The sequence below is a fragment of the Schistocerca gregaria genome, chromosome 6 (assembly GCF_023897955.1).
Source record: "Schistocerca gregaria isolate iqSchGreg1 chromosome 6, iqSchGreg1.2, whole genome shotgun sequence".
Classification (NCBI taxonomy): domain Eukaryota; kingdom Metazoa; phylum Arthropoda; class Insecta; order Orthoptera; family Acrididae; genus Schistocerca; species Schistocerca gregaria.
In genome coordinates, this window is record NC_064925.1 from 503,672,185 (window position 1) to 503,696,066 (window position 23,882).

The 23,882-nt window shown below is 38.6% G+C and overlaps 1 protein-coding gene across 1 annotated transcript in view; it reads left to right on the forward strand.

The window, feature by feature from the left end:
• Nucleotides 1-23,066, forward strand: part of LOC126278517 (acylglycerol kinase, mitochondrial) — an 88,915-nt gene extending 65,849 nt beyond the window's left edge. The window contains exon 8 of the mRNA XM_049978682.1: nucleotides 22,699-23,066. Within this exon, the coding sequence (XP_049834639.1) occupies nucleotides 22,699-22,812 (114 nt within the window). The 3' untranslated portion in view covers nucleotides 22,813-23,066. The remainder of the gene's footprint in view (nucleotides 1-22,698) is intronic.
• The last annotated feature ends 816 nt before the right edge of the window (nucleotides 23,067-23,882 follow it).

Sequence of the window (23,882 nt, forward strand, 5' to 3'; positions counted from 1 at the left end):
ATACACACACACACACACACACACACACACACACACACACACACACACACACACACACACACACACACACACACACACACATATATATATCCATCCGCACATACACAGACACAAGCAGACATTTGTAAAGGCAAAGAATTTGGGCAGAGATGTCAGTCGAGGCGGAAGTACAGAGGCAAAGATGTTGTTGAAAGACAGGTGAGGTATGAGCGGCGGCAACATGAAATTAGCAGAGGTTGAGGCCTGGCGGATAACGAGAAGAGAGGATATACTGAAGGGCAAGTTCCCATCTCCGGAGTTCTGACAGGTTGGTGTTAGTGGGAAGTATCCAGATAACCCGGACATTGTAACATTGTGCAAAGATGTGCTGGTCATGCACCAAGGCATGTTTAGCCACAGGGTGATCCTCATTACCAACAAACACTGTCTGCCTGTGTCCATTCATGCGAATGGACAGTTTGTTGCTGGTCATTCCCACATAGAAAGCTTCACAGCTTCTGTACCAGGTCAGGAGGGTAGTTGCGGGATGCAAAAGCTGTTTACAGGTTGTTGGTGTAATGGTTCCGGGATTCCGGACTGGAGCAGATTCGTTTGCCACGAAGACCTATGCTGTAGGGAAGGGACCATTTGATGTGGGTGACCTGCCTACAATGTGAAGTATGACAATAAGTCAGTCTGCCACAATCTGGACACCACAAACTGGCTGAATACCCAAAAGCAGTCCAAGAAAAAAGAATCCCAGGAAAAAGTCTGCCTTTTTGGCAGATGAAATCAGCTTTGAGCTTTTTTTATGTGTGAAATGATGGTCCCACATCTCATTTGGAGAAATGAATTGGGACATAAAATCAAGTGCCTTCTTTATCAAATGGTTCAAACATTATTGATGTTTTGGTTTTAGCATTTTCTTTTGGTCAACATTCAAGAAATGCAGCACCCAGCTGACACAAAGCTTTCTGATGGTCTGTCTGATCATGATGCACAGCTAGATACAGTATATGGTATGGCTCCATACAGTAATGCAAAACAGCCCTCCAAAGTAGTGTGTTCAATTAACGATTTAACAATTGAAAATTTTAGGGAAGCTTGCAACAGTTAGACTTGGATAAGGTGTACGGGGAACCTTATGCTAATTTAAAATTTAACCAATTTCATGATACTTTTGTGAGTATATTTGAAATCAGTTTCCCTAAGAAAACAGTGAAATGTAATTGTAAGAAACCATGTAAAAAGCCATGGCCTACTAAAGGGATAAAAATAGTGTGTAAACAGAAAAGGGAAATGTATCTTATTGCTTGGAGGAGTAATGATCCCCAAACAGTGAAACATTATAAAAACTACTGCACTGTATTCAGAAAAGTTACTAAAGAGTACAGAAGTGTGTGCATTATGTCTGAGATTAACGCATCTGATAATAAAATTAAAACAATTTGGAATATTGTTAAAAGGGAAACAGGGCAGCTGAGAACACAGGAAGACTTTATTTTTATCAAATTCAATGAACAGTTTGTTAACAAGAAGTTAGAAGCAGAAAACATTTTTAATAATCATTTTGAAGTGTTGTAGAGAATATAGAATCCAGCTATTCATTAGAAAATTTAAGGCAGTATATGGAAGAGGCAATACCCATCCAATTTGATAAAATTGAAGTTCAGCCCATCTCTCCTGCTGAAATTAGGAAAATAATAGATTCACTCAAAAGTAAAAGCTCACATGGAATTGCTGTCATTTCCAACAGAGTACTAAAAGCTTGTTCCCAACAAATAAGTAGGATACTCGGCCACGTATGTCGTAGCTCACTGAAACGGGGCATTTTTCTAGATAGACTGAAATATGCTGTTGTTGAACCATTGCATAAAAAAGGGGATAGGTCTGATGCTAACAACTACCGCCCAATCTCACTTCTGATGGCTTTATCCAAAGTTCTTGAAGAAGTAATATATTCAAGAGTGGCATCACATATTTGTAAAAATGAAGTACTAACAAAATGTCAGTTTGTTTTTCAGAAAGGCTTTTCAACAGAAAACACTATATATACTTTCACTGATCAAATATTAAATGCATTGAATAACTGAACATCACCCATTGGGATATTTTGTGATCTCTCAAGGCTTTTGATTGTGTGAATCATTAAATTCTTCTAGAGAAGCTTAAGTATTTCGGCATGAGTGGGACAGTGCACAAATGGTTTAATTCATATTTAACTGGAAGAATGCAGAAGGTTGAAATTAACAGTACAGATAGTCTGCAAAAATCAGCGGAGTCTTCTAACTGGGGAGGTATCAAAAATGGTGTCCCATTGGGTCCAGTCTTGGGTCCCTTAGAGTCTGCCACAAAAAATGTATACACACTTTAAGGAATGAAAAGTATTACTTATGTGTTTAATTTACATTTAATAATTAATCACACATGTTGTACAACCTTCAGTTTAACACATGGTTACTTTAAATGTTCAGAATATTCACTGTTAGTGGCTATATACATAACAGAACAAAGAACGGTCGCCGCAACTATGTCAGTCAGTGTTACAATGGAGATCACTACACATGTTGCTCTAATCTTCTGGCAAAGTTCCTCCAGCATGCATGGCTTGAGTCAATAGATGTTATCTTTCACAGTTCCCCACAAGTAAAAGTCCATAGGTATTAGATCTGGCGACTGCGGAGGGAACTCAATCCACTGCCCCGGAAAATTGTCATCCAGGAAAGCATGTACGGCTAGGTGGTAGTGTGGTGGCGCCCCATCCCGTTGGTAGATGACCTCATTATCATCTCCATAAAGCACACATATGCCTGGCAAAATTGATGTGCATAACATTTCCAGGTACGCTTCTCCAGTGACAGTAGCATCAAAGAAAAAGGGTCCTACTAAGCCTCTAGATGATAATCCACGCTACACATGAACCCATGATAGTCTGACCACTTTAACCACATAAACAAGCGGATTTTCTGGTGCCCGGTACACACTATTATGCCAATTCACAGTTCCATTCACTTTAAATTGTGCCTCGCCACTCCACCCTATGTTTGTCACAAATTGTTTGTTATCAGTTACCATTTGCGAAATTGCATTCAGCGATCAGGATCATCTTCATTATTGCATGCAATAATCATGGAATGTAAACTTTCCACTTTGCAGCTTTCAGAATTCTTCGTACACTTGTACTGCTAACCTCCGCTTCACACACACATGGCATAGCAGACTTCTGTGGAGAATTAACAAACATTTCCAACACGAAAGCCGACAAACCTAGACTTGCAGCTGTGCACTGTCTTCCTGATCTTCCTTTGTGAATATCACAAATCGTTCCACACAATTCAAACTTGTCAATGATGCATTTAATTGTTAGGCGGGTTGGCGGTTCTGTTTCAAACTCCCACCTCCACTGACGTTGCACTTCTTGAAAAACCACTTCAAAATACATTTTTGTTGCTCGAATGTCAAGCATGCTCCAGTCATATTGTTTTCTCAGTAGCGAGATAAAAGTACTAATATCTGTTGAGCCAAAGACCATACTACAACACACTCATAACTCAAATCAATACCTTGATAGAGCCTGACAAAGAGTGTATACATTTCTCTGGTGGACTCTGTGTATTAATGACTTGACACTCTACAAAGTGTTTCAAAAGTGACGGTCAATATTCAGGACCATGACAGGAATGATAGTTAAGAACAAAAAAGACATGTATACATGGGCTCTAAAATGCATACCATAAGAGCTACGAGCAATTCTTGATCTTTGATACTGTGAAACAAACCCTTCTACTGCATGCTCTTTGCATCCCATATTTTGTGAAGTGGTAGTATGGACCAAAACAAGAAAAAATGTGTACGTAAACATCTGCTCTAAAATGCATACCTCAAAAGTTATGAGCACTTGTTCTTTAGAGAGTTGTATTTCAAAGTAGTGAAAATGAACAAGTGCTCATAGCTCTTAAGGTATGCATTTTAGAGCACATGTTAACTGGGCATGTTTTTCTTGTTTTGGTCCATACTACCACTTCCCAAAGTATGGAAAGCAAAGAGCTTGCAGCAAGAGATATTTGTTTCACAGTATCGAAGATCAAGAATTACTGATAGTTCTTAAGGTTTGCGTTTTAGATCCCATGTTTACTTGACTTTTTTGTTCCGAATGATCATTTCTGTCATATCCCTGAATATTGAACATCACTTTTGAAACACCCTATATATTCATGAAGATGCAAAGCTAGTTCTTTTTGCTGATGATACAATTATAGTAACCACACCCATCAAGCAAGAATCAGTTGAGGAAAGTGTAAATAATGTCTTTCAGAAAATTATTAAGTGGTTCTCTGCAAATGGACTCTCACTAAATTGTGAGAAAACACAGTTTATACAACTCTGTACAGTAAATGGTGTAACATCATTGATAAATATAAACTATGAAGAGAAGTCTGTTGCTAAGGCAGAATATTCAAAGTTTCTTTCTGGGTGTGTGTATTGAAGAGAAATTGAATTGGAAGAAACACATCGATTATCTGCTAAAACGGTTAGGTTCAGCTACTTGTGCTATTAGTGTTATTGCAAATTTTAATGATAAACATATCAGTAAATTAGCCTACTATGCCTATTTTCATTCACTGCTTTCCGTATGGCATCATATTTTGGGGCAATTCATCATTAAGATAGAAATTATTCATTTCACAAAAGCATGTAATTAGAATAATAGCTAGAGCCCGCCCAGGATTACCTTGCAGACATTTATTTAAGGAACTCTGAATATTCACAGTACCTTCACAATACATATATTCACTTACGAAATTTGTCATTAATAACCCATCGCAATTCAAAAATAACAGCAAAGTGCATAGCTACAACACTAGAAGAAAGGATTATCTTCACTATACTGGATTAAATCCTACGTTGGTACAGAAAGGGGTGAATTATGCTGCCACAAATATTTTGATCATTTACCAAATACCAATAAAAGTCTGACAGATGGCCAACCAACATTTAAAAGCAAATTAAAAGAATTTCCTTCATTCATTAATTATTTTGTGGAAAGAAAACTTATGTTAAAGTGACACGTTCCACAGCATTATGAAATGTCGTATTCATGATCTATGGAACAAGCATTAATGTATGTACGTATATCTCACAGTGAATTGTAAAACATGTTGTTGTTGTTGTTGTTGTTGTTGTTGTTGTGGTCTTCAGTCTTGACACTGGTTTGATACAGCTCTCCATGCTACTCTATCCTGTGCAAGCTTCTTCATCTCCCAGTACTTACTGCAACCTACATCCTTCTGAATCTGTTTAGAGTATTCATCTCTTGGTCGCCCTCTACGATTTTTACCCTCCACACTGCCCTCCAATGCTAAATTTGTGATCCCTTGATGCCTCAGAACATGTCCTACCAACCAGTCCCTTCTTCTTGTCAAAGCAAAATGAGGATAATGGAATGTGGTCAAATTAAGTCGGGTGATGCTGAGGGAATTAGTGTAGGAAATGAGACACTAACAGTAGTAAAGGAGTTTTGCTATTTGGTGAGCAAAATAACTGATGATGGTCGAAGTAGAGAAGATATAAAATGTAGACTGGCAATGGCAAGGAAAGCGTTTCTGAAGAAGAGAAATTTGTTAAAATTGAGTATTGATGTAAGTGTCAGGAAGTCGTTTCTGAAAGTATTTGTATGGAGTGTAGCCATGTATGGAAGTGAAACATGGACGATAAATAGTTTGGACAAGAAAAGAATAGAAGCTTTCGAAATGTGGTGCTACAGAAGAATGCTGAAGGTTAGATGGGTAGATCACGTAACTAATGAGGAGGTATTGAATAGGATTGGGGAGAAGAGGAGTTTGTGGCATAACTTGACAAGAAGACAGGACCGGTTGGTAGGACATGTTCTGAGGCATTGAGGGATCACAAATTTAGCATTGGAGGGCAACATGGAGGGTAAAAATCGTAGAGGGAGACCAAGAGATGAATACACTAAGCAGATTCAGGAGGATGTAGGTTGCAGTAAGTACTGGGAGATGAAGCAGCTTGCACAGGATAGAGTAGCACGGAGAGCTGCATCCAACCAGTCTCAGGACTGAAGACAACAACAACAACAACAACAACAACAATGAAAATGCAGATGATGTGCAAATACAAAACTAAGTTACATTATTCTAGTTTAGTTTTATTGTTGACAGTCATCTTTTTCCACAGTTTTTGGCATGGTATCTTTTGCAGTTTTCATTACACCTCACACATTGGCAATCTTCATTTGTCTGGTGGACTATCTTGTTTTGACATAAATTATGGTGAAGAACCATGTTTTGCATATCCTGTCACTACATATTGGAGTTTGCAGTTTGCCTGTTTCCATTCCTCCTTTATTATGGCATCAGTTGAGTAGAAGTTGTTCCAAAAAAAGTTCTGTGTTTCTATGAGTATTTGGCTTGTGCTTTTGTAGGCCATGATGTTTGGCAGGTGTATCTGTGTTCTGATGCCTTCTGTGAAGATGGTTTCTTTCCTTTAAGATGTAGGTCAGACTTGAAGACACTGTTTTCCTGATGCCCAGGATTCGTTTCATATAGCAAGATTTGACAGTCTCTAATGTTGTGAGGTCACTGGTTTTTAGTTTCCCTTAGATTACTTGGATCCCTTTAAGCTGGTACTGGTGCTAAGGGCATTTTAAATAGTGTCATTGCTGTTTTTATTGCAAGTCTTTGAGTCTGTTGGATATTGTAAATTAATTTTATTGTTGCTGTTGATGGAGGAGGAGGAGGAGGAGGAGGAGATTAGTGTTTAATGTCCCGTCGACAACAAGGTCATTAGAGACGGAGCACAAGCTCGGGTGAGGGAAGGACGGGAAAGGAAATCGGCCGTGCCCTTTCAAATGAACCATCCCGGCATTTGCCTGAAGTGATTTAGGGAAATCACGGAAAACCTAAATCTTGCAGGGTAACTCCAAGATATTTATGTTTTGGTTCCCTCTGTAGTGTTTTATTTTGAAGGGCCTTTGTACTCTTTGGTATAAGATTACCATCTCTTCTTTCCTGTGTGTGGTTTATTCATAGGTCATTTTACAGGGCCATTGTGGGCCTGTTTAGTGTACTTTGTAGTTTCTTTGTCTTTTAAACCTATTGCCGTATTTTCTGCGTAAAGTATGAGTGTTGCTCGGCCATCCATAATGATCTTCATTATGTCTGCTGTGATGATGTTGAACAGTGACAGGTCTCGTTGTAGTACATCATTGTCTGCATTAAATTCTCGGATAGGTGAATAACATCAGATGTTTGGATGTGGTTTTCTCTGTCTCAAAGTAGTTTTGTTATCTACATCTACCTCTATACTCTACAAACCACTGTGAGGTATGCCCCATTGTATCAGTTATTAGGATTTCTCCCTGTTACATATATGGTGGAGCACAGGAAGAATGATTTATTGAATGCCTTCATGTGTGCAGTAATTATTCTAATCTTATCCTCATGATACCTGTGTGAACAATACATAGGGGATTGTAGTATATCCATAGAGCAATCCCTAGAGCAATTATTTAAAAGCCTGTTCTTGAAACTTTGTTAATAGACTTTCTCTGGTAGTTTACATCTGTCGTGAAGAGTGCCTCTCAGTTCCTTCAGCATCTCTGTGACACTCTCCCCTGAATTACACAAACCTGTGGCCATTTGTGCTGCCCTTCTCTGTATATGTTCAATATCCCATGTTAGTCCTGTGTGGTATGGGTCCCACACACTTGAGCAATATTCTAGACCCGCTATCACAAGTGATTTGTAAGTAATCTCCTTTGTAGACTGATTGCACTTCCTCAATATTGTGCCAATAAATTAGAGAGTATCACCTGCTTTACTCACAGCTGAATCTATGTGATCATTCCATTTCATATCTCTACAAAATCTTACACCCAGGTATTTGTATGAGTTGTCCAATTCCAACAGTGACTCATTGATATTATAGTCATAGGATACTATGTTTTTTATTTAGTGAAGTGCACAATTTTGCATTTCTAAACATTTAGAGCAAGTTTCCAATCACTGCACCACATTGTAATCTTATCAAGATCTGACTGAATGTTTATGCAACTTCTCTCATATAGTATTTAATTATAGATAACAGCATCATTTGCAAAACAACTGATTTTATTATTAATATTGTCTGCAAGTTCATTAATGTACAACATGAACAACAAGCATCCCAACACACTTCCCTGCAGCACACCCAAAGTTACTTCTACATCTAACTATGGCTATCCACCCAAGATAACATGCTGTGTCCTCTCTAACAAAGAGTCCTCAATCCAGTCACTAATTTCACTTGATACCCCATATAATCGTACTTTTAACACTAAGCGTAGGTGCGGTACTGTGTCAAATGCTTTTCGGAAATCAAGAAACACTGCATCTACATGTTTGCCTTGATCCAAAGCTTTAGTATGTCATGGGTGAAAAGTGTGAGTTGGGTTTGATGTGATCGAGGTTTTCAAAAACCAGTCTGGTTGGCAGTGAGAAGGTCATTCTGTTCAAGATATGTCATTATGTTTGAGCTCAGAATATATTCTAAGATTCTACAACAAAACAATGTCAAGGATGTTGGATGATAGTTTTGTGGATCAATTCTACTACCTTCCTGTAGACAGATGTGATTTGTGCCTTTCTCCAGCAAGTGGGCATGTTTTTTTGTTCGAGGGATCTGTGATAGATTATACTGAGAAGGGGGGCTAAATCAGCCACAAATTCTTTAAGGAATCTGGCAGGGGTTCTATCAGATCCTGGAGCTTTGCTCAGTTTTAATGATTTCAACTGTTTCTTGTCACCACTGACACTAATACTTATGTCATTCATCTTTTCAGTGATATGAGGATGAAATTGGGGCAATTCTCCTACGTTTTCCCTTGCAAAGTAATGGTGCGTGTCATCAGTTTATAGGCTGAGATTTTGGATGAGTGTTTTTCTATTAATAGTGTTGAAGGCTTTGCTATAGTTGGTAAAGACTAAAATATATTATTTCCCCAGATGTTGGAGTGTGTCTGGAGCTTGCTCAATTGAACAGTTCACCACAAGTAGGTTGCATCTTCCCTTTCTGAAACCACATAGGCTTTGGGATATTTGGGCATCTGCTTCAGCAGCAAACCTGAAACTTAATATTTTCATGAGAATTTTGAAAGATGTGTTTTCGATGCCTGTGCCTCTCTGTATGAGTCAGAGTTGCAGGTTTCTCCTTTCCCTTTGAAAAGTACTTTCATCATCGATGTTCTTCATTGCTATAGTATTTTTTCTGTGCTCAAGCAGTTGTTTAAAAGCGTGTCCAGTATTCTACGATCACGTGCTAGCATACTTTGAGGTACTGGTATTCTGTGTATATGCCATCTGGTCTTGAAGAATTTTTTTTTTTTTTTTGCCTTTGTTATTGTTTCTCGTATTTCTTGTTTTGTTATGTTGAGATGATTATCTTCGTAGTACTGTAGTTGCTGACTGTTTCCTTGGGTCAAAGGTTTAGGGTGGCATCAAAATGGTTTTCACAGAGATTCCATTTATTGCTGGTGATCTTGGTTTCCTGAGTGCTATGGGCAGGTCTCTGAGCAAGTTCTACTCACCATCTAGCATCTCCTTCTATGTGGTCTGCCTTCTTCTTTATTAGTGTATTGTGTAACTTTCTCAGTTTGGTGTATAGTAACAGGTCATATTGTTGCATTGTGGTTTTGGCTTGGTGTAGTGCTGACAGCATCATCTTTTGTTCTTCATTACCCTTCGTGACAAACCACACTTGTTATTTCCTATTTTTTATTTGCATTTGAAATCATTGCAGAGTCTTTGTACTTAGTTGTACTGTTTCTGTAGCCTGATCTCGCTGTATTAAATATGTTGCTTCTTCTATTTTTCCAAGGCTTTCTTTTAATTTCTCTCTGTCAATTTCCTGGACATACTGTTTGACACAGGCTTGGTTGTTGGTTATGGCCGACTGAATTCAAAAGTTGTTGTAATTGGTATATGTTTTCCGATTGATGTTGCCATTGATATACAAAGTATTTTCTGGTTCATTGGATTTATGACTTTGCCTCATAATAATATGAAATCTGTGTGGCTAGTTCCTTTGGGCACTATGTGTCCCCCCCCCCCCCCCCCCCCCCCCAACATTTCCAGGATCAGTCCCTTTTTAGCATTTGGTTCGACCTTCATTTATGTTAGTTCTTTTGTTAGTCTTTCAATTTCATCTTCTGCCATAATCTGTGATTCAGCATATATGCTTACCATTGTGGTGTGACTTGTTTTGCAATAACTGTGTTTTCACTTCTTATTATTTCCCTTATTATTCTTAGACATGGTTTGAGGGAGATGGAAACTCTAGATGCTGCTCTACCTGTGGTTTGGCATGTGAAAGAGTGAATCCCATAGTATTCTTTTATAGTATACTCTTGTATTAAAATAGTTTCTGTGATCAAACAATGGAAAATCCAGGATGGAATGTAACAGTATTAAGAGAAGGAAAGTTGCTACTCACCATATAGCAGAGATACTGAGTCGCAGATGGGCACAACAAAAATACTCTCACAATTAAAGCTTTCAGCCATAAAGATCTTCATCAACAATACACAAACACACACACACACACACACACACACACACACACACACACACAAAGCAACTCACACACGACTGCAGTCTCAGGCAACAGAAACCACACAAGTTTCTATGAGGATTATATTGTCATACATAGTTAGTATCTCTGTTGGTATGAATGATATTGCATTTTTCAAGGTTTTGATGTTCCATAAGAGGATATTTGCATGATTAATGCAGTTCTTCTCCTTTGAGTGTCAGGTTGTCTGAAAACAAAATCTGCTTCCTCTTACTCCTTGTGGCCAGATTCCTATCTAGATAACTTCTAACGTTTTCTGAAGTGGTGGTTTTCTTTAGGTTGCCTGGTTACACCCAGGCCTTTTTTTTCCATGAATTCAAGATCATTGTTTTCATCTAACCTTGTCCCAATGATGTACCTGATTGATAAATTTGCAGCCAAACACACATGCCCGTAGCCATGACAAGACTGACTGTCATTATCGATAATGGCTGCCTGCTCAGATGGAGTTTGAGAGTGGATACTGAAAGATGCACAGGGTGAGGATAGTCGGATAGTGTGAAGCAGGAACTACTACTGATGACTTGGCGGCCACACAGTAAGATAAAAGGAGTTTAGAGGGTATAGGAAAAGGAAGAGATGGGGGAAAGGGGGGAGAGAAGAGGAAGGTGTAGATGAAGAGGGAGAAATGGGGAGAGGAGAGAGAATATGAATGCATCAGGAGTGAGGAAGAGTAGTGGGAGAAGGCAATGTACAATCTAGAAGGGGAAGTGGTGTTATGGATAGAAGAGAGATGGGAAAAGGTAAGGTGAGGTAGTGGGGAAACGGATTAGCAGAGGTTTAGGCCTGGGGGGCTGCAAGAGCTCAGAATATGTTGGAAAGACAATTCCCACCCATAGTTCATAGAAGCTAGTGTTGGAAGGGAGTAACAAATGGCTCGATAGTAAAGCAGCTGTTGACGTAATTAGTGTTCTAGCGCGCAGCATGTTTGGTAGCCGGGTGGTCAAGCTTGTGGCTTGCCACCATTTGGCAGTGATCAGTCATGTGAGTAGAAAGTTGGTTACTCATCATGTCCACATGGGATGCTGTACAGTATTTGTAGTATAGCTGATAAATAACATGGGTGTTTTCACATATGCCCTTTTATAGGGTAGGAAATGACTGTGAATTCACTGCGGTAGGAGATGGTGGGTGGGTGTAAGGAGTAGATCTTGCACCTGGGTTGACCGAAGGGAATGGCCCATGAGGTGCATGATTGCAACCACGATTGGAATAGGGATATACAAAGATACTCTGTAGGTTGGGTGTGCAGCAGAACACAACTTTGGGTGATGTGGGTAGGATTTTAAATAGGAAATCCCTTATCTCAAGGCCATTTCTAGTAATTAATCTGAAGTATTTCCTCCCTAAAATAAAGTATTGAAACAATTTAGCAAAATGTATAGGTAGTAAAACTTCTAGAATGTAAATGTGTTCTGAGTGTTATTTAGGAAACTAATACTTTCTTTTGTTGAAAGATATACATGTGTTTCTCCATCACTATGAAACTTTTTGTCACTTAGCATATTTTTATCTTAAAAAGGGAGTGCTATCATGATGCAGTGATAAGTATTTTATCCATCTTAGTGCAGATTTTAGGAAACCATTAAATCATACACCAGTTGTGTGAACTTCTTCTCATTTCTAAGAGGGGCTCTTCATAGAATCTGTGACACCTTCTGTTTCAGGTTATGTGGATGGGTCAAAAAGTAAGGTAATAAGTCCTCTGCAAGATAAGGTTTACTCATAAAAACAAAGATATGCCAAAAATAATGTAGGCACTAGTATAATTTCACATAGTCATAATGGTTATCTAAGTGCTTGTTCGATTAGTAAACCAGGCTGATGAAAGTAAGCCAATAGAAATCAAGGTTCAGGTCTAGGAGTCACTTAACAACAGCCTCTTGGGTGTTGGCATCAATTTTGAAATGACAACCAGCGAGGAATTTCTTTAACGGTCCAAAGAAAAGGAAAATAAATTAACAAAGAGTTGTTCTTATGGGGCAACAGCAACTGTACAAATCCATTCTGAAAAATGAAGAAACAACAGGATGGCTGCTTAATCCACACTCCTTTATTGTGTACACAACTGGTTTTGAACACTTAAAGTTCCATCATCTGGTGTAAAACAATAAAATCACTTAACCATCTGAGGTCATCCTCACCCCTTTGTTGTAATGAAGCAAAGGTTCCGAATCAAAATGGTAAAGAGACAAAAATTCCATGACAGCTAGCTGTTCCCCCAAGTTGCACAACCAGGAACACAAACAAGAAAACTGTGTAATAATAAATATTAGCCATGAGACTCACTGGCAGCATTCATGGGTCTCTCCACAGGTGAGGAAATAAATCACCAGCACACAATCCACGACCAAGACTTTTCACATGGATACCATTGTTTAGAACTTATTGGGGCAGACAGTGGGTGCCTCCTTGACATTGACATTTGCTTTATGCCAGGTGCAAAGGTTCCGAATCAAAATGGTAAAGAGACAAAAATTCCATGACAGCTAGCTGTTCCCCCAAGTTGCACAACCAGGAACACAAACAAGAAAACTGTGTAATAATAAATACTAGCCATGAGACTCACTGGCAGCATTCATGGGTCTCTCCACAGGTGAGGAAATAAATCACCAGCACACAATCCACGACCAAGACTTTCCACTTGGATACCCTTGTTTTGAACTTATTGGGGCAGACACTGGGTGCCTCCTTGACATTGACATTTGCTTTATGCCAGGTGTCACATGATGCAGCATTGTTTCATTCCATGTGATGATATGGTGCAATAATGGAACATCATCCAACTGATGCTGCAGTAAGTGCTGGAGAGACAACCCCACTTGCTTGGCTATATTCTCGACTGAAAATTGCTGAGGAGCTCAGTGAGGACATGTTTTCTGGTGGTCCAATGTGTTGTGCACAGTATCCATTTAACTTCCAATACAGACGCTGACTTTATGTACCATATGCCTCACACGAGTGCATTGATCAGCTTGAATTAACCCTTCAGTACAGTACATGTTGTCATCTGAGGTGGAAGTGCTTGGCTGCCCTTACCTTTGCTCACCTCTCACTTCTGTTCACCTCTATCAAATTCTTGGCAAGGAAACCACACTTGTTTTCATGAAATTCCACATGTTTCATAAACTTCCACTAGTTGGCAGTGAAAGATAAAATTTTCTTTAAATGCAGTAATTACATTACATTCCACACTTCAGTCGCCAACCATATAGTCATCAAGACCTGTATCTTGAAGACGTATTACAAATTGCTGCTGCACAGTGATCCCCAGCATTGTCTGGAAACTTTGATTGTTTCTTCTACCTAGACAAGTAAATTAATTCACATGTGGTATTTACATACTCTCTTTTGCTTTTCTTATTGAACCACTCTCATATTTATTGAGATTTACATTTTATAATTCAAATAAATTATTTGCAGTACTGCACGTGTTCACTTAGTGCTGAGTATATCAGTAAGAAGAGTGATAAGCAAGTAACAAAAATTCAACAGCCATCATAATCACAGGAATACCATCATCAGATCAAGCAAAGACAGAACAAAGCTAGTAACCCTTAAGTTAAATACAATAAAGTGTAAATGTGAGGACTGTGCCAAAATTGTATGAATGTAGACTAACATGCAGAGAGGTTAAATATGACACAGGTAGATGGGGTTGAAGTGGATGCTGAATGTAACAAATCTTCTGCATTTACAAACTGCAACTGTGGAGACTTGGAGAGATAATCACATATAGTTGTGCATACACAGGTTATAGAAAAACGAACATATACAAAAATATAATTCCAGAAGATTGCTAGAAATTTTTTTATATGACAGAAATGTGACAGGTGCCCCATTTCTCTGCTAGGTTTCAACAATTTTGACACTTGTGAAGCTGAAAGACAGTGTTCAAACTGCTGTGTGGTGAATATTGCTTTAGAGATGTTGACTCTTTATGAGGGAGAAATGAAGGTTTGTTGTACGGGACGCTGATAGACACTCCACGAGAGTTGGTTGCCCATTTGAAATGCAGATGCTCATTGTGCATTAATGTTAATGGACAACATTTTCAACATCTCTAACTGTAAAACAATATTCATCACGTGGCAGTTTGGACATCATCTCTGAACACCACTCCCCTAACAGAGAAACTATGCACTTGTGGCATTTTTTTTTCTTTTTATCTCTTCTAAAGACAAAAGATTATGTGTACATAGTGTTTTTACACACTGTGTAAAGAAACATGAGAATCAGGTCAATGCGTAATATGAAGCTCTTTATCTTTATAAAATAAAGTACAAAATTGTTTTCATTAAACAAATTTTCATATATGACAAATTATATGCTTTCTTGAAATATTTAGATTGCTAATAATAATATTAAAAATGTACATAAAACAAGTGTACAAAAGCACAGATAGAAAAATAATTAGCATGACAAAATATTACATGTGATGAATGAGAAGTCAGATGTTATGCAAATATAATTAATACTAAACCATATGCCTACTTGGCATAAACATGAGACTACCAATGAAGTTCAGAAATAACAGTTACTCTAGAAAGGAGAACATCACAAAAAGTTCACAAAGAAATATAAAATGTGAAGGAAAGGAGCAGTGTCAAGGTGATAACTAAAGAGGTAGTGTAATGTCCTTGTAATCACCAGGAAGCAGTAAGCTATGAAACAAGTTGATGGAATATCTAAGCATGAGCTGAGTGTGAAATGAGTAGGTTGGTGATATGAACATGAAGTACTGGGCAGCAGGAGCAACAATATACACTCAAGTTTCATAGATATAAAATGGAGTTAACTGATAATCTGATAAATATTGCAAATCTGTCTTCCCCTGCCAGACCTGGAGTTCTGAAGCTCATGATCTGTAATCCTATGCTTGAATAAGAAAACAAAATTCATTGTCCACATCATATGTCACAACAAATTCTTGACCACCACATTGTAAGGAACGGTTTTAGAGAAGAAAGAAGAGGAAGGTTGTGGAAGAATAATATGAATTCACTTAAATTCAAACAGTACACTGACTATAACTGCTCAACAGAGGAGAGAGAGATATGTCTGCAGTAAAAAGGCCTAGCCTTTAGAACATATTGATGATGAAAATGGAGCTGTTGTGTTAGGCTCACACACAGAGGAAAACAGACAGATTGGACTAAGATTGTGTGTTTGGAATATTTAGAAGCAACAGTCGTCTACACTCAAAAAATTCAGAATTGTGAGAAGTCTTTCTATATTTGAAATAGTAAATGGACAACTGGATCTGCAAAGCTGACTTGTGTTCCCAAAATGTGGCTTCTTAGCTGTGGGATGTCTGGTCTATACTCTTACAATATATAAATTTTATTTTATGTATGCCAGATTTCGAAAACTTATTCTTATAATCTATAATTTGTGCCTCACAGCAACCACAAAATGTGATTAGACAAGAAAATTATTTTAAGATTTAATTGTAGATTTTTTTATGGATTACTTCTGTGGTATGTCATGTTAACATGCTTAATTATTTTGTCAAGCTGCTTCTCTTTGTTGCTATCTGTATGTGGCCCCCAGGTTTTATTTTTTCCTTGTTGTTTTCACGATGTTATGTCTTCATTCTGAAATGTGGTTTGATGCATATTTCCGTGCTAGTCCATCCTGTGCAAGGCTTTTCATCTCTGCATAACTACTGTTACCTTTATCCATTTGGACCTGCTTAATACATTTAAGCATTTCCCAGTAATATATTGCCTATCTTCCTCCCTACTTGCTTCCATTTCCAAACAATTGATTTTTAATGCCTAAGAATGTCCTCTATCAGTGTATCTCTGTCTTTAGTTAATTAATGCAATAAAGTTTCCTATCCCCACTTTGACAAGTTTTTAGCCTGTATACCCTTCTTGTCTGTACCATTTATCATCCACATTTCACTTCCATATAATACTACTGTCCAGATATATAACAACTGTCTTTTTCAAGAATATGTGGGATGTTCCAAAAATAAGTTTTGTCATTGTTTTTGAAAGAGAAGATGGTACACTAGGTGATACAAACAAACAATATATGAATGCACACCCATTGCCGGTTCAGTGACTGAAGGGGCATCAGCAGAGGAGGAATGACATATGCACACAGTGCCAAAGAAGAAAGAGAGTACCAGCAAACCGGCATGCCCAAGGTTATTTGAGTACACAATAACAGACAGACTTATACTGACAGTGTGGTCACCAGCAGAAGTGCTTGCTGTCATCCAGTATGAACCGGCATGTGGAACTAGTATGTCCACCATCCATGAACTCCTACAGGCCCTGTATGGTGAAGAGGTCATGTCTCGGCAAATGGTTGGTCGTTAGGTTGCATATTCAGAGAAAGTAGTTAGTGTGGGGAGGATGAAGGTCGAAGAGGACATCCCTCCACATTCACAAGTAAAAACAACATTGCTAAAGTACAGGATATTGTTTTAAGGGACAGGCACACGGTGGTGTTAGATGTGACATCTACACTGTGAATTAACCATGCTCAGGTCTGTCACATGCTCCATGATGTGATGGGTTACCAGAAAGTGTCTGCAAGATGAGTGCCAAGAACCCTGACCCCAGATCACAAGAGTGCAAAAATGGGAGCCAGCCTTGATCACTTGATGCAGCATGTGCGAGAGGGAAATGAGTTCCTGTTCAGAATCATCACAGTTGATGAGACATGGATGCACCACTTTAGCCCTGAACTGGGACCAACTCAGTGATGTGGAAGCATCTTAGTTCACCAGTGAAGAAAATATTCAAAGTGTCACCCTATGCAGGAAAGGTTATGGCCACAGTGTTCTTGGACACAAAAGATGTGATTCTCCTTGATTTCTTCCAGCAAGGGACCATCAGTGTGGCCTGTTACTGCAACACCCTCAACAAACTCAGGTCTGCCATTTGATGAAAGAGACCAGGGCTTGTGAGTGAAGTTGTTTTACTCTCAGACAACACTGCAAAACCAAACACGGCAAGGCTCACATAGGATCATATTTGTCACATTAGATAGGACAGATTGGATCATCATGCCTACAGCCCCGATCTTTGCTCATCATATTTTCACCTGTTCCCTGCACTGAAAGCCACGCTTTTAGTACGTCACTTCCAAACCAATGCTGAGGTGAAGCAGGCTGTGCGACAGTTTCTTGTCTCACAATGTACCGAATTTTACCAGACTGGTTTCTTCAAACTGACTGTATGCTACAACAAATCTCTCAATGTCAGTGGCGACTATGTCAGAAATTTTGCTAGATGTATTGTTCATGATGCCATTGTGTTTGTTTTTGGCAATAAAGTATCAGTATGAAAAACACGAATGAGACATACTTTCAGTGTCCTTTGCAATTTTTTACGTGTTTTCAGAGAGCACTTGATATCCTTTTTACTTCAGCCACCGGCTTTTATTTTGATGCCGAGATAGCAAAACTCATTTCCTGATCTAATTCCCTCAGTGTCACTAGATTTAACTTAACTACACTCCTTTACTCTTGATTTACTATTGTTTATGTTCCTTGTGTAAGCTCTCTACAAGATACAATCTATTATGTTCAGCTTATTGTCCAAGTCCTTTGCCATTTCTGGCAGAATAACGGTGACATCAACAAACTTCAAAGTTTTTATTTTTTCACCCTGAACTTGAATTCTCTTCACAGATTTCTCCTCTGTGCACAAACTGAATAACATTGAGTATAGGCTATAACTCTGATTCACTTCCTTCTCAACAACTACTGCCTTCCCTTCACATCCTCCAAATGCAACCTGGTTTCCATAAAGTTGTAGATAATCTTTTATTCCCTGTATTTTATCCCTGATAAGTTCAGTAATCGAAGAGTGTATTCCATTTAATGCTGTCATGTGCTTTTTCTAATTCTATACCTACAATAAATGTCGATTTGTGTTCCTTCAGTGTAGCTTCTAAAATAAGTTGTACAGTTACATGTTTTTGCATGTCTCCAGAATTCAAACTGATCTTCCCAAAGATTATATTTCACAATATCGGTGTGCTCTTATGAAGTCGGATGGTGCGCAGTGGCAAGGAGCGTTGTATCGTGCAATATTCCACCGGCCAGTAGTGTCATTCTTTTGTAGTATTAATTGGGAATGGCATAAAGTAAACACAATTATTAGAATAAGAAGTAAAAGAGAAAGTTTTCCAAGCATATAAATTCTACTAAGAGAAGTCAGAAGCAGAAACAGTGGTCCAGTGTGGTGCTCATTCCAGCATTGTTGCCAATCACCAGTGTAGTCAACAGTTGGAGCAGCATGAGGTGTAGGGGACAGACAGAGTGCATACTAGCAATGCTGCAAAACATTCTCTCCCCCCCCCCCCCCTCTCATATCTCTCTCTCTCTCTCTCTCTCTCTCTCTCTCTCTCTCTCTCTCTCTCTCTCTCTCTCTCAGCCTCTCTCTCTGCACAGTGCAGCTGACTTCTAATGTGTACACCACTTTACACTTTAGTCATTCCATTCTTCTGTTGATTATCTGCACTAGTACTCTGCAATCCTGACTTATTAAAATGATGGTTTGCTAATACTCACATGTCATCTTCTGCCTTCTTTGTTGTTGTTACATACTACTCGGAGCTTGGGTTATTTTTCTTGTCTCATACAGCCTGCATATAAAGTGGAATAATTTGTCATTGTTAGTCCTCCTGATCCTGCAGGAATGTTACCTACTCCATGTGTCTTGTTTCTACTTAGCCCTATCAGTGCTCTGCCAACTTCTTTTGACATTACCACGTCACTTACATGTCTTCACCCTCTTCCTCTTTCCTTTCTATAATATTGCCCTTTCTTTTCTTTACATAGCCCTCCCACCTCTCAGCCTCAATGGTTAGTAGTGGCTTGCCATCTGAGCTCTTTATGTTCTTATAGCTACTTCTCTTCATCTCTCAATGCTACCCATTTATTTCCTTTTGTATTTCTTCTGCCTATTACTTAGCACTTCCTGTGGAACATCCAGCTACTTCAGATTGTTAACCAACTTCTTGCAATCTCGTCATATATATTCTGCAACTAATAAATTATGATCTTAGTACACATCTGCTCCTGGAAATGATTTCCAATTTAAAATCAGTTTTATAAATCTCTCTTTTACCACTATGTAATTTATCTGAACCCTTCTGGTGTCTCCAAGTGTCTTCATCTTGCAATAGTTAAATTATGCACTGTAAAAATTCCAAAAGACAGCTTCCCATTTCATTCATTTCCCACAGTCCATTTTGTCCCACTCTCCTTTCTTCTCTTTGTCACTACTGATTTCCAATTCACACATCCCTTAATTGACTGACAAATGTCTTATATCTCGTCATTTATTTCAGTCTCTTCATCATTTGCAGAGCAATGAGCCTTATATATTTGAACCACTGTGATGGATTGTTGCTTTGTATGAACTCTGGCTATAGTAATCCATTCAGTATGTTATTTATAAAAGTTCACCCTCATTCCTATTTCATGGTTTTCATTAGACCTACTCCAGCAGTCCCACTATGTCTTAACTTTAACCTACCCAATTCTTTCTTCAAGTGCTCTAACCCACCATATGAAATGGACAGCTACCCGTATCTTCAAGTCTGTAAGCAACCACCCACAGCAAGGTCCAAGGTTTGTGGCGTTTGTTATGCCTGTATCAATTTTCATCCTGTTGCCATTTTAGTGATGATGTTTTGTTTAAGAATATTAATATCCTTTGTTGTTTTGAAAGGTATAATTGCAACCATATTAACCAGCGAAATGCAGAAATGAAAATATCTCTTGCAGTGTGATATGTTGTAGAAATATGTATTCATAATTACATCTGTATGCATTGGTTGTTTTACAGGAGGTGAGGAAGTAGGGTAGGGGAGACCAAAGACGTACTGCCGGATTGTGTAATAATACAACCTAGATAATTAATGTTTCCTGTTTATTCCATCACTGGGATGAATCATGTATCTTAGTGTGTAATACTGTTTTTAGTACATTGAGGTGTCAAAAGTCATGAGGTACCTCCCAGTATCATGTTGGACCACCTTTTGCTCGGTTTAGTGCGGCAACTCGATGTGGCATACACTGAACAAGCCATTTTAAGTCCCTTGCAGAAATATTGAGCCATGCTATGTTTATAGCTGTCCATAACTGCTGAAGTGTTGCCGGTCCTGAATTTTGTGCCACAAGTCATTTGCTCAAATTGTCCAGAATGTTCTTCAAATCAATTTTGAACAATTGTGGGCTGGTGACACGGTCCATTGTCATCCATAAAAATTCTGTCATTGTTTGGGAATGTGAAGTCCGTGAATGGCTGAAAATAGTCTTCAAGTAGCCGGACATAACCATCAGTTCAGTTAGATCGGAGGATCCTGTCCATTCCATGTAAACACAGTCCAAATCAGTACGGAGCCACCACCAGCTTGCACAGTGCCTTGTTGATAACTTGGGTCCATGGCTTCATGAGGTCTGCGCAACACTCAAATCATACCATCATCTCGTATAAGCTGAAATCAGGAAGCACCTAACCAGGCTGCAGTTTTTCAGTCATTTAGAGTCCAACCAATGTGATCAAGAGTCCAGGAGAGGTGCTGCAGGCAATGTTGTGCTATTAGCTTAGACACTCACATCAGTCACCTACTGCCATAGCCCATTAGCATCAAATTTCACTGCACTATCCTAATGGATACATTTGTCGTACATCCCACATTGATTTCTGCAGTTATTTCATGCAGTATTGCTTGTACAAATGAGAGCTATGCCAATGCCCTGCCCTTTTCTACTTGGTGCATGCGATACTACTACCATCTATATTTGTGAACATCAGTATCATATTACTTTTGTCACGTCAGTGTATACCGCCTTCCACACCAGGTCTGGAAGAACATACGTTCAAGGTTGTCAATGAAAATACTGGTGAGTGTGCCAGCCAGCCAAATCTGTAATGTTCAGATGCAGCATTAGTAGTATCCTGCTTGATACAGTCACATCGTTTAAATATCTGGGCCTAATGTTGCTAAGCACATGAGGATTGTGGTTGGAAAGGCGAACGGTACTTTGGTTTATTTGGAGAATTCTAGGAAAGTGTGGTTCATCGAATTCTAGGAAAGTGTGGTTCATCTGTAAAGGAGACCTGGTGTAGGATGCTAGTGCGACCTATTCTTGAGTACTGCTCGAGTGTTTGGTGTCCATACCAGGTGGGATTACAGGAAGATTTGAAGCAATTCACAGACGGGCTGCTATATTTGTAATTGGTAGGTTTGAACAACACACAAGTGTTACGGAGATGCTTCGGGAATTGAAATCAAAATCCCTGGAGGGAGAGCGACATTCTTTTCAAGAAACACTGTTGTGAAAATTTAGAGAATCATCATTTGAAGCTGACTGCAGAATGATTCTGTTGGCTCAAAAATACAATGTGTGTAAGGACCATGAGCTAGATACGAGAATTAGAGCTCTTGTGGCGATGTATAGACAGTCATTTTTCCCATGTTCTGTTTGTGAGTGGAAAAGGAATGCAGTGACTAGTAGTGGTACAGAGTACCCTCTGCCAAGCACCATAAGACGGATTTGGGGAGTATCAATGTCAATGTAGAACAGCTGGCTAGTCCTAAAGTTCACAAGCTAAAGTTTCAGGCAATGGTGGGAGACATATAAGGAGTAAGGGGAGCTATCCACTTTCCTGTTACTTCCTTCCTCTGGGAGGTTGAGGAATGTTGGAAAGGCAGGCTGAATCATTTGGTCCACAGGTTGACAGGTATGTTGCAAGCATGGGGGGAGGGAAGCATGAGAGAGAGAGAGAGAGAGAGAGAGAGAGAGAGAGAGAGAGAATGTATGTGTATTGGTAATACTTGGTACTTCACCTCCTGAAGATGAATACTGGTGGACCAAACCATTGGAGTATACAGTTGGCTCAAGAGATGTGTGAAGTAGTATATTTGAGATTATTGTTTTGAATAGGTATACACTTTGTCTTGTTTAAATTGTCAACATTTCTATATTAAAAACAAAAAAAAGTTCAAGGAGTTTGATCATTGCACTTATCCATTTGAGTTACAAAATAATTATTTTTGAGCTTGTCATGCTGTCCTGGACAATGACTTTTCTTTTAACCCCCTTTTTTCTTCCAGGGTAAGGATCAGATGCTGTCCATTGACAATGAAGATTATGAAGTGAGACCGGTGCATGTCACACTTCTACCAAAAATTGTTTCTGTATTTTGCAAGACTGAGGCTGCATTGTGAACTGGTAAAACAGCAGTTTAGTACTGAACTGTTTGTGTTCAAATTTTGATGTGTGTATACCATTTGCAGTTAAAATTCACCTAATTCAAGGTTCAGTGTTCCTGCAACTTAACTTCAAACACACCCAAATTTGTCAAATATATGTCCAATAATGATTTTTTGTATTACATATTTGTATGAATTTACAGTTATAAAACAGATTCTCAATGCCACTGTATCTCATTTTATATTGTAAATACACTTTTGAAACTTAATTCATTTCTCCTTTACATTCCTTTTCCTTTCTCATGCTGAAGTTTTTAAGTCTGTCAGAGTGTGTGTGTGTGTGTGTGTGTGTCCATAGTATAACTAAAAGAAAAGATAAGCCTTCACATATTATATTGGCCTTTTTTAGAGTGTGTTACCCTTTCAGATATATCAAACACAAATGTGCCAGTAAAATTTAAATAATGGCATGAATAGCAGGTCTTCTGTGTCCAAAACTTTTCTATGTGACTGGCTCTCAGTGTTAAGTTTTGAATGAGAGTCAAATGCTCATTACTTACGAAAACCATTGCACATTTTCACATGTAACATAATTTATTCCATGTCAAGGAAATTTACTTTGAAAGTAACGGTTCTCAAACCGCCATTCACAATATTTTCCTGTGACTTGTTAAGGGCTCCACAAATGAGCAATGAATCGCAGCACTCCATCTAATGTGATGTGCCTGTAATCAGTTTCTTGCCTTGACAGCCCATGCATGATCAATTTGCCAAGCAATTTCAATCAGCATCATGAACATCACTGTGTTGAGGAGTTCTGCTATGGCAAATGAACTGCTATGTTTAGCTGCAGCTGATTTCCGTATCTCCAGGAATACTTCCAAGGCATAAATTTGAAATATATTACATTTAGAATTTATTAAACTTGTTTTGAAGTGCTTTTCTTGGGAAATGTAGGTCACCATACAGAATACATTACATTTTTCTCTGACACCAAATGAACTGTGTACATATTTGCAGTGTGCTGATACACTTTGTATTACATTTATTTGTCCTTAATTCCTTTTTATTCATTAGTCTTATAA